Source organism: Nilaparvata lugens, chromosome 6 (genome assembly GCF_014356525.2).
Source record: "Nilaparvata lugens isolate BPH chromosome 6, ASM1435652v1, whole genome shotgun sequence".
Taxonomy (NCBI): domain Eukaryota; kingdom Metazoa; phylum Arthropoda; class Insecta; order Hemiptera; family Delphacidae; genus Nilaparvata; species Nilaparvata lugens.
Window position 1 is genome coordinate 18,744,039 of NC_052509.1, and position 12,638 is coordinate 18,756,676.

General features: G+C 33.1%; 1 protein-coding gene across 5 annotated transcripts in view; it reads right to left on the reverse strand.

Moving 5' to 3' along the window:
• LOC111048685 (homeotic protein female sterile) overlaps positions 1-12,638 on the reverse strand; it is an 81,230-nt gene that overhangs the window by 33,728 nt on the left and 34,864 nt on the right. For 3 of the 5 annotated variants that reach the window (XM_039430320.1, XM_039430323.1, XM_039430322.1), the window contains exon 2: positions 2,892-3,011. In XM_039430320.1, the coding sequence (XP_039286254.1) occupies positions 2,892-3,011 (120 nt within the window). Of the gene's footprint in view, positions 1-2,891; positions 3,012-7,437; positions 7,573-12,638 lie in introns of all 5 variants that reach the window. The other 2 variants (XM_039430321.1, XM_039430319.1) reach the window with 1 other exon arrangement.

The following is a 12,638-nucleotide window of genomic DNA, read 5'->3' on the forward strand; positions in this document are numbered from 1 at the left end:
TAATAGGGAAAGAATTGAATCTAGAGAAGGGAGCAGAAGGATGGGACATGGACATGGGAGATGTTACATCCGAAAATCATGCAGATGTTGGTACACATATTTCCCAACTATAGTATGATTCACTGTCAGCATTCCTTATGAATTATCACCAATGCTTTCCATTCATTCAATGCTGACATTTTCATGTGAATGTCACTATTGTGTGGAGTGAGGAATGGGTTGACCCAGATTCGAGATGAGTTTGCTTGCTTTGCTTCCCAAGAGAGTGAATACTGTTCAAATTGCAGCTAATCGATTACACGTGTCCTGTACTCCCATTAATACCATGTGTGCAAGTGTCAGAGTGATCGTGTCTAGACCTGAGTGATAAATGTTGAGTGATTGTACAGATCAATTGCTGTGCTTCATCTTGTCAACAAGACAGTTTTCTTAAGAATAGTTTTGAATCGTATACAGAAATACAATAAAATCTGAAATCCTGAATGTTATCCTGAAAATTAGTTCATAAGTCAAGTATTTCAATTTTTGGAAGTTACTCAATATTTTTATTTGATGTACGAAAATGGCATTTTTCCAGTAGTATTATATTTCTAGAGAATTATTCAAGGTGCAGTATTTTATATTGACAGTAATGTTTTCCATATGATTCAAGATTCTTAGCAGGGTATTCGAACTATTAATTTAGGCTATTTATTATACGTACTATTACTTATTACTGGGAGTTAATCTTAATCAATATAAAGAAATGTTCCAGTACTATGATATTTATTCTCATAGAAAATTATTCAAGTTATTGATGATGAACGTTTTCCTTATTGAGATCCTTATGAGGGCGAGAACAAGGAGAGAGAATTCAACCTACCACAAACTAACCAATAAGAGAGCGCGATTTTGATGTAATTGCGTAAGCCAATGAGAGTTGAGTGAGGAAATTTAACCATTTACGAGCTGACCAATGAGTGAACAGCGATTTCGTAGTCATGGCACCAGCCAATGGGAGTTGAGTGAGGGAGAGAGAATTCAACCAATGAAAATATAACCAATAACAGAGCACCGTTTTCGTTTGGCGACATCCAATTGAAGTTGTAAGTGGTGACTGGTGACTGGTGAGGTAGGCTGAGTATTTCCGATTTTGACAGTTACTTACTTTTATTTTATAAAAGGTATTAAAACTTCGTTTTACATTCGCAACTTCATTTTACATTGAACTATTAATTGATTTTTATTTATTTGATATTCTGATTGGGATTAATAAATAGAGACCACCATCAAACATAATATGAAGACATATTATGTCCTTAAATTTAAATGGAGATAACAGATAACGTACAATTTTATAAAACAAAAATTTCTTTCTATCTTGTGGTTGAGGATATTGTTCAATAAACCTACAAGTAACATAGCGAAATCACTTGAAATGAAATTACTAATGAGTAATGACAGACTTGATAAGTTTTGTTTAGACTAGTCTCTAGTTAGATTGTTTATACTAACCTTCCCGCACGAGCTAATCAAGTATTCTAGTATAATCAAGATTCAAGATTTCTTTATTGCGAAAAACATTTATATACAAATGCATAGCATCGACATTATTAAACATGGTAAATAAAAAGTTTTTACATTCAAAGAAATAAGAATTCAAAATAAATAACAATATCACTCTAACAGAAAACAGTTTATTACAAAAAACTCTAAGTAGAATCGTAATGATGGTGAATTACTGATTGAGGTGGTGAGGTAGAATATGTACTACTATTATATTTATCGAGATTCGGGAGAAAACCATTTTTTGGCTAAGCTTCCTTCCGATCATATTAGTATGATTTATAACTAGTAGTTCTGTGAACAGTTGACCTCAAGCAGTATTCTCATCCAAAAGCACCTGATTGAAACTATAGACCTTATGGAAATACAGCAATACAGCAATATGGCTTCTCCACACATCTGTGTAATCACTTGTTAGCTGATTTACGATGTCTGATTATAGTCTGATTTTTACTCCAATATTAGCGTATGTAAGAGGCTCCTTTCTCCTTTTATATTATCCTTGAAATACAAAATTTCAAAAAACCTTGTATATACGTCGACGCGCAATTAAAAAAGGAACAAGTTAGAACCCATACCTATCAAATTTCATGAAAATCTATTACCGCGTTTCGCCGTAAATGGGCAACATAAAAACAAAAACATTTAAACATTCAAACATTTAAACATTAAGAGAAATGCCAAACCGTCGACTTGAATCTTAGACCTCACATCGCTCGGTCAATTATTGTTTCGATAAAAAAATGAATGTTTCACTTTTGTGGTACCCAAATGTACCACATTGTTGAACATACCCAACTTACAAGGAAAACTAGCGATTAAACGCAAGAATAATTTAGAATGACTGAAATGTTTGCACACAAATTGTCGCTTACCTTTCTAAGCATTCAATTTTCTCCACGCTCTCTTGACCAAGCAAGCGAAGAAGGGTATTATATTGTTGTTGTCGTTACATGCTCTTGTGCATGCTAATACACGCTTTTATTAATCTCTGCTCTGGCTCTTCTACTGGGACCTTTATCAAGACTATTTGGATCAACCTCATCATTACTCAAAATAAAATTGAATTCTATATACAATTTTCAAAAGTCTGTCATACATGAAAATGACATCAAACCATCTAATTTTCTTGAATGTAGTCTAATTTTTAATATTATTTTGAGAGTTGGAAATTTAGTCGCGGATTCAATTTTATTATGAGTTGAAATTGATAAAGCGATGAACCTTCCAATGTATAAATCTCAATTACAAATCTCATTGTGTTTTATTTAGTAGTAGTTAATCATTTCATAAAGAGTGTGTCTTGAATTCACGTGAATTTGAATTTAAGTTTCCAAATTACTGACCTGTAGTGTGAATCCATAGGATCCATTTTTCTTTTCGACGATGATGGTTCGCCGCCTGCGATCTTCTTCTGGCTTGGTGACCGCCACTCTGTCCGATTTCACCCGCTCCAGTATCTGCGACTGCAATCAAACAAACAATAATTATATTTCACAATCCACAATATAATTGGATTGGAATAAATTATAAATAAATTCAGTTCAACGAATTTGTTGATAAGTGAGTGCTCCAACACAACTCATTTCTTATGAGAAATAAGAAATGGACAAAGGACAATCAGCTTTTCAGATTGATGGAAGAAAATGAGAAATTCGACTGATTACTTTTTCATTAGATGCTTGAAATGTCCCAATATTGTAGAAATTCGGGTCATGTTACAACATGTTAAGATTTTTATTCAAAAATATTTGATGAATGAATCATTTCTAGTGGTGGGAGGGTGGGTGCTGGGGCGGAGGAGAGTGAAGATAGTGGATAATGTCAAGGGGAGGGAAAATAATTCACGCCGAAGAGAATAGCACAAGACAGAGAGGAATGGAGAAGGAGGAATCATGTATGGACCTGCCTAAAGGCGGAATACTGATGATGATGATGATGATGATGATGAATGAATTGGCAGCACAATGAATAAATAATACGATAAATGAGTCTACCTGCATTCAACGAAATAATTAAAATACACCAATCTCATATTTGATAATTTGTGATGGAATTTATCAATTCTATTCAACATTGAATCAAATATGAGATGAGATACGTACAACTTGAACCCAGACATTGAAACTTACTCTGGCTATCAATATACAAATCATATTGCACAAATAACTTATTTCTGATTCTGGGATAGCTGATACAAATGATAAAAATATAGATGATTCAACGAAATGTATGAAACACGAGATCTCAGTATGAATTTAAATAGAAGACAAGAATGATATTATTCACTTTCAGTTTTCACTTTCTTTCCTAGAGGACAGAAATCACTTCAAGGGTTTCTGAGATTATTTTCAACTAACCAAGCTGACGATGAACATAATTTTAAACTCGGCGTAGTGCAACAAACTAATGTACATACAAAACACTATCTAAATGCAAACATGAAACATTCTAGTGCAATGAACCAATGAGATTTCACTTTCGATGGCAGCAAATAAGAGAGAAGCCTTACATAACCACACTCTTGTTTGCTCTGGGAGAGGCAAACATATCCAATTTATTCAATGTCGTTTACCTCATGAAATAATGGAGTTGACTAACAAAACTAGTGTACTTCAATAAGTATAAATTTCCCACTCTTCTGAGCTTGCTTTATGTATTGGATACTTTCGTAAAATATGGAAAATCTTGATAGTTTCATGATATTCCTATTATATAATCATGATGATACTTTATGTATTGGATACTTTAGTAAAATATTGAAAATCTTGATAGTTTCATGATATTCCATTATATAATAATGAAAACTGTATCTTAGTGAGCAAAGAGTCGTTTTAACCAACTTCAGCAAATTATCACAGCAAGTTTCGTTTATTGTGTTACATTATTTGTTGAAATAACTCTATCAAAATTGAGGAATAGAATTTTATAGAGCTCAGACCATAGTTAATGATTTTTCAACCATATGAAAACTGTTCTGACCAGCAAGATAATTTTTTAAAAGCGTCATACCAATTCACTACACAGAAAACCTAATTAAATAAAATAAAAGTACTTTATCCTGAATTCTTGACTTTTGAAGAAATTAAAGATTCCTTCGAATAAATAATTTGTCATGTGAATAAATCATCGTTTTCATTCCCTGAATCCTAAATTGCTTTTTTTAGGGCAAGAGAGTATTCAAATGTTACGAATATATTAGTTTTCTATTAGCCTTTTTACATCAAACTCCTAAAGATAAATGCAAATTTCGTATCCAAGCATGACGTAAGTGAATGGTGCTCATAATATTCAATCATTGACGCTCTTCGAAGATTAATCTGAGTTTAAACTTCCAAAACTATGATTGAAAGAAAGAAGTATGAAGTGATTTATGAGCCGTAAACAAGGTGGATAATTGAACAGTACTGTACCACCTATTACGACACTATTCAACTAGCGTGCGAATATCGATAATATCTTAGTTATGAAAAGCTTTTCACTAATTAGTATGGAAAGTTGTAATTAAGGATTGAGGTCCTGCATCTGCATCTGTATCATGACTGGCAATATGAGAACTGGCCACAAAACTCCAGAAAAATACGTCTGAGATTCAATCAGCATTGCTTGAACGGAAAGCATTGAAGTTATTCGAGAGGAATGCTGACAATTTAAAGTGAATGTCACTGTAGAAAGAAACTGCTGGCCTTCTCTTCTGACATTAGTTTCGCCTGACTAACGATTAATTTTACTCAGTTTTTACACGTGAAATAATAGAAGTGACATTAGCAAGTACTTAACTTCCAGTTACTAGATGATATCTGTTTATATTAACATGCAATTTGTCATGTAATGCGTCTCTATGAAAGTATTTCGATGGAAATTAGCTGAAATGTCAAACTCGAGTACAAAAAAAAAATGGCAACAACAATATTCTGATTTGAGTTACTTGGATGCCATATCGGAATAGGATTTTGAAAGATAATGCATCATTGAGTGTTAAACCTGAATTTTGAGTCTAATAACTTATGAAATAATCATAAACGGTACTTAGAAGAAGATGTGGGAAGCCAGAAATAAGTTACGTATAAAAGTAGAATAATATTTTTAAGAGAACAGTATCATAATTGAGAAGCATGCATTAATTTTATGTGTTGGTCAGAAGAAGGAAGGATAATAAATATCTAAATACTTCAAAAAACTTTGGATGGGTCTTGTAACTTCCTACATAATAACTACAATACATAAGAAACAACTTCAGTCTATTTAAAGTAACTCCACTTTGTAAATACACGTTTATTGCTCAATAATTTTCATGCTTGCCACGTGTAAATTGAAAATGTAACATCCATCAACAAATCCTTGCTAGAATAGAACAGGTTGTCAAAAGGCAACTACAATATTCATATTCAATAGAAAATAACGCATCAATCCACATAAATAAATCATTCAAGTAGAAACAATGAAAAAATGTAATAACACAGCAAGAAAACTGACAATCAATAGAGCACACAAAGAATTGGAATGATTAAGGTCAACTGTTATTGCAATGTGAAAATATTTGAAAAGATTCAAAGTAACAAACGTTTGCTGAAAGAATTCTAACTACTGACCATTGAAAACACTGTTTGTGATAATATAACTATTAAAATTTAAAGAAAAAGACTGACAAGAAATTGTCAAAAACAAAAAATTGTCAACTACACAAAAAGTATAACTATTAAAACTTAATTGCATATGAATTGAAAGACGAAGCTTGAGACAAATGCTGACGATCGATAGTGAACACAAAAGCCGAAAAATTGAATGTAATCTGTTATTGGGAATGATTATCTTAGCAATGCAAATCTCAAAATGCCACAACATTGAATACACAAACACACACACACACACACACACACACACACACACTAGTAACTGAAATCTGCTAATGACACAATGATTAATATCTGAGGTCGTTCTTTAAGAAGAAAATAGAGTGGTAATGGACCACTATATGAATTGCAATAATCTTAGGATTCTATGTCAACATCGTATTTTCAAGTGAGAAATTCCTACGCGTTAGGTCTTAAAATATTTTTTACACAGTACAGACGGAAACCTTCAGGTGAAGGATTTGTGCTAAGTAGCCTACTCTGATTTTACGGTGTTACGGTATCGCAGCATAGAAGGAAAATGGTATAGCTGAATGAGAAAAACTACCAATAATTCATAAATATGAGACACACATAATACAGTAAAGAAGGGTTGACGTATAGTGTAGTATTTTGAAGATCCGTGATTTTTATGGTACGCACAACCTAATCAATTGGGGGTCAAATCTAGTGAATCCTATAGGAAGCACACATATCTATCACATTGAAGGTGAAATCTAGTGTAGTCTATTGGAGATACGTGATTAAGACGATTGTTGTATGGTACATACAACCTAATCGATTGGGAGTCAACTATACTCAAATTTTTATAACTTCCGAATTGATGTAACACATGTATGAAAATTAGAGAATTCAACGAATTACAATTCTGAAGTTATACAAACTAGAGTATAGTGTATCCTATAAGAAACAAACATGGTTATATTGGATTAGAGGTCGGGGAGTGCATTCAAAGGATTTAGGCCCATATGCATCAACTCGGTTTAAACGGAGAAAGATCAGCTGTTCATTTAAACCCGGAATTAAAACACATTATAATAAATGCAACCATATTTTCATGGAATCGTATAACAAGGTTAGACGTAGGCCTAAATGGTGCATATGGGCCTGCATATAGTCTGTCAATCTACTGAGTGTTAGGGGTTGATGTATGCTCAAGTGTATACAGAGGGTTATAGAAAGGGCGACATCTATTTTGGTAAGTGATCACACAGTGAAAAGGGTTTGGCAACCATTGCAACAGCCTTGAAAGTCTTACTGATGAGGAGGAGACTGAGACCGAAGATGAGAGACATGTATACGGAGATATCTTATCCCTCCGCAAGCAGAAGGCACTTGAAAAGCAGCCGTTCGCATGCTGTAAGCGTGGCTCGTACAGGAGTCTATAGTTCACCTGAACAAAAATACATGATTAAAATCATCCTGTCAGATGCAAGGAATCATAAGAGATTGCAACTTACTATTTGCAATTGCTATTGAATCCATAGTATTATTCTATCTCAATATCATACCTGACATTACCAAAACAGAAATTAATAATTCTCAGCCAAAAAAAGAGGGTAAAAAGACTCATTTTATACATACATCAATAGTGTGAAAGATTCAAGAGAGTTCTCGACATTATAGCAAGAGTTCTTGATATGATGTCTTACTATGTTATTTTTATAAGAGAATGCTAAATTTATTGTTAAGCATTCTCAAAAATGTTCTAACTTTTTATTAGAACACCCTAATAAGACATTCTCATAAGGAGAATGAGAAGGATCCTTGCAATTTGTTGAAGAGATGCAGAATTTCAAGTTTTGGAAAATGGAGTAATGAAAAGAAATTAATTAAATTAGAATTGACTGATAAAAATTAATAAAATATAAACAAATAAAAAAAATGTTTATTCTCAGTCAAAGAAAATACATAACATAAAACATCATCATACAAATAAAAACAAGTTTTTAACTGAAAAATCTGGTGTGGCGCACTCACACAACTTTCCTTGCCGTTATGAAAATTGATCACCAGACGCAAGTGTTCCCGCGCATCTCAAGTCTACTATTCAAAGATTTGAGCCAGCTGGTGACAGGGCAATAACGCTGGAGACACACGATATCTGCTATCTCTTCATAGTGAATGATTTAATAGAACCAACAGTTGCAAACAGTTTGCAATTTGATAATCACATTTTCTTGAATTTCGAGCTTATTTTTGATTTTAGGTGAAAATGTTACTAAACATTAATTTTAGAGATTCTCATGTTCAATCTTTTCCACTCAATTTTTTTTGTTTAAATTGTATCTGAAGCCTGATAATTGGGAATCTAAAATCAAACTTTGCATAGATGGTGCAGTGCTCCTGAAATTTTTACAGATATGAGACTTGTGGCAGTTCATAGAGCTTATCAATGACTAATTTAGGTATGAATTTGATCAAAATCGTTGGAGCCGTTTTCGAGAAAATCGCAAAAAACCCTGTTTTTGACAACATTTTCGCCATTTTAGCCGCCATCTTGAATTGCATTTGATCGAAAATGTTCGTGTCGGACCTCAAGTTCCAAATTTCAAGTCATTCCGTTGATTGGGAGATGAGATATCGTGTACACAGATGCACATACACTCATACACACACACACACATACAGACCAATACCCAAAAACCACTTTTTTGGACGCAGGGGACCTTGAAACGTATAGAAATTTAGAAATTGGGGTACCTTAATTTTTTTCGGAAAGCAATACTTTCCTTACCTATGGTAATAGGGCAAGGAACGTAAAAATAATACACATATGCAAAGCTCAAGGAGCTTGTCCGCATATGGGAGCACAGTACTAATGATATTAAACTGGATACAAGGATATTCACTAATAACAAGGAAGTGAACATATATAATGAAAAATGTAATTTGGGAAGAAATCAAATAAAATGCTGCCAATAGGAATGAAAAACAAATATTTGGCCATTCGCGAGACAACAATACAATCATCCCCTTTCTTCAGGTTTTCACGCAAAAATATAGTGCATTCACTTAGATTTTTTGATTAATACACTTGGGGATGACGTGCATAAGTGAACAGTTAGCACTTCACCCATGCACGCCAACAATGGAACTCAGCTGAGCAATAATTATTGTAGCGTTCTATTATAATCCGAGCTTCATGCTACATTTGCACCCACTTCTCAATTCAAAGCGACAATTCAAACACGCAAATAATGGCAAACAAATAACAAAGAGAAGGTGCACAATAGAAGCTCAACTAATTTGTCTCTCCTCACGTTTTAACGGGACAAAACAGAACAGGTGACATGCTTTATGGTGGGCGTCCACTCTTCCCAGTACAATGAGTAGGAAGCGACGTACTATTTCCCTGACAATTATTACTAACTAAAATATTTTTCAATCATTTTAAGTCAAAAACCGGTACGCAATACCATGATAAATCAATAAATGAAACTTATAATCAATTCAATACATTATCTACGACGATAACCATACACATAAATATCGATAGATACATCGTATGAAAATAAAATGCAAGGAGAGATTATATTTTTTCACTTTCTTTGCCCTATTACCTATTAGCGTCAGGTGATCAATTTTCATAACGGCAAGGAAAGTTGTGTGAGTGCGCCACACCAGATTTTTTATCTTTGATAAAACGTAAACTTCGATAAAAGGTGCAATAAAACTATTCCAAGCTTATTATTTTTATATTTCACATTAGGAAGAACGTTTTTTCCTGCGGATGATTCATGCATTCAAGAACTACAATTTGAATTTAGACAACACCTTTATATTCAGGGGTGCTCACAGGGGACGTTTGGACGCAGACTGCAGAATTCTTAGAGGGGGTGGGGACTCAAAATCAAATCTTGCTGTCCCAAAAATAGGTCACCAGTGTTGAAAATGACTACTGAGATTTTTTTCTTGGTTCAATCAGAGAGAATAGAATAGAATAATAGTTCAGTTCTATCATTTCTGTGTTCAACGCCATTTCGTGAAGGGTGCATTGATCCTGTGATTTTCCTGTTATGCAGAATAAATGAAAATACACATTTACTGAACACAGATTGATTTCATAAATAAATGGATTATTGCACACAATTGACGAACTATTCACCGGCTCAGGAATATACATAATGTACAGACAATGATCATTATTGATGCCTGAGAAAAATTCTGTACGAACGTGAGAGAATGCATAATTTATTCGATATTTTGTGCAACTATTCACATTATTGTTAATGATCTGCAACAATTGTTAATGGTATGCAATAAAAAGTCCATGAAAAAAATCAGCAAATGTTTCATATACTAAAATAACATAGCATCGAATTGAATAGTTGTTTCAAACGGTGCTTCAAACTTACAATACAGGTATTGTATACAATACAAGACAGTATAGCTCTTGACTAAGCAGTATGAGAAGGGATGGATGATGAGTCAATTCTCACTCATCATTGAGATATTTTCATCAACAGAAATTTTCAATTGATGAGAATATGCTATAATTGAAATTGAGAGATTGATAGTATTATGATTAGTGTGCTTTGAAATACAGTTGGAATTGTAATCGGTTTCTAATGTTCAAGTACAGCTTTTGAGCTGGAAAAACAGGACAACGAAAGGTGAAAAATGTTCCTGCACTAATCAACGAAACTGAGCTGCGAGCATTTTGTTGGAAGATTTTCTAGTTGACCAGAAATACAGTGGGAAGCATAAGAATTTTTTTAACTCACCTATATTTGATTGTTGTAGGTAGAGATTGTGGAGAAAGACACTGACCACCAAACTATGTTCATTGATTCGATTGATTGACTAGAATTGATGGCTTCAGCTCTTAATTGAAGAAGCCTATATAATCTTTCGATCTTTCAATTTCTTATGTATGGAGCCTCATTCAATTTCTAAAAGTTTCCAGTTCTTCTGTTTGAAGTGAGTAATCACACAAATCAATGTATTTGAATAGTTTTCCATCCAACCATGATGAATCGTAATTAAACTTTCCTAGCGTGAAAATTAGTTTGAGTCTTTGAATACAATAACAATTGATCCCCTTACCCTCCTCCCTTTCACAACAAATGAGAAAGCTCTTTTTATCACAATTATTTTACTTGTCACTGCTCATTAATTCGTTTCTTCAGCTACCGTACTTAACATTCCAACATAAGTGTATGAATTGTGCAAGAGTAATTTGTATAGATGCAAATAGAGTTAAAGACACTTCATTCACATGGGCTACTTTTTAAATTAATAAAACAGTATAAAAATCTTAAAGCACCCTTTATTAAAAAAAAAACTTTAAAATATTTCAACAACTAGTTTCGGTAATCACACCATCGTCAGGTTATAGAATAAAATAAAAAAATATATATATATATATAACTTAGATATAATTTTATAACCTGACGATAGTGTAATCACCGAAACTGTTTTAAAGTCTTTTTAAAAATAAAGGGTGCTTTAAGATTTTTATATTGTTTTATTAGAGTTAAAGACTTATATAAAATACATCATATTTATACAAAATAGATTTGAAGTGATGCAATAAATGCAAAACAGAATATAGAATCCCAGTCCAGAGAAACGATAGATTTGAGAGCTATAACTCTTATTTTGACTGTAACAGCTACAATTCTATGACTCATAGACAAACTCGTATTTTTGTAAGATGTACTGCGATAGGTTTATAATGCACTAAATCTACCTGTAGTAGCTTACGTAATTGGAACACAGGCAGACTTTCCAAGGTCAAGGGAATTTGTTCAACACTGATGCAGTATTATTATATGACGCGTTCTAGATGTCTCTGCATGCATATTGTATTACCATTGCCGTGAAAAATTTAGACCTTCAAACAAGCTCCTATGTATTCAGGCCACATTATCTAATATCTATGCTCTTCACAAATCGTAAATATTGAATAATACTCAAGTGACGGATGCTGAAAGGGGAATAAATTAGATGCTGCCGGATTGTCATGTAATGAGAGACCCACGTATTCACCCAAATATCTTCATCATTTTACCAATTAATGCGACATGTTCACCCAGAATCTTTTTTTTAATCAGTTCTTACTTGTACTAAAAAGCTTATTCGGGAGTTAAGCTCATTTAGGAGAAAATGGTACAGAGAGAGATGCGAGATGTCACCCCATAATTTTTTTCAATCAGGTCCTACTTGTACAGTAAATGTTTATTCGGGAGTTAGGAGGACATTTAGAAGAAAATGGATATGATTTTATTAATAAATGTGATTGAGTCCTGATAGATTAAACATTGAGCGCAATAATTACTCACATTCATGAAACATTTTTATCTATTTATTCATGGAGACAACAGGTAAAAACCCCATTTTCCCTCCTTAACACTATACAATAATTTTCAACATAATACAATTTTCAATAAAAAGAAGATAGAAAATATAAGAAAATGATAAATTATAATAATAGCTAATTAAAAAGTATTATGA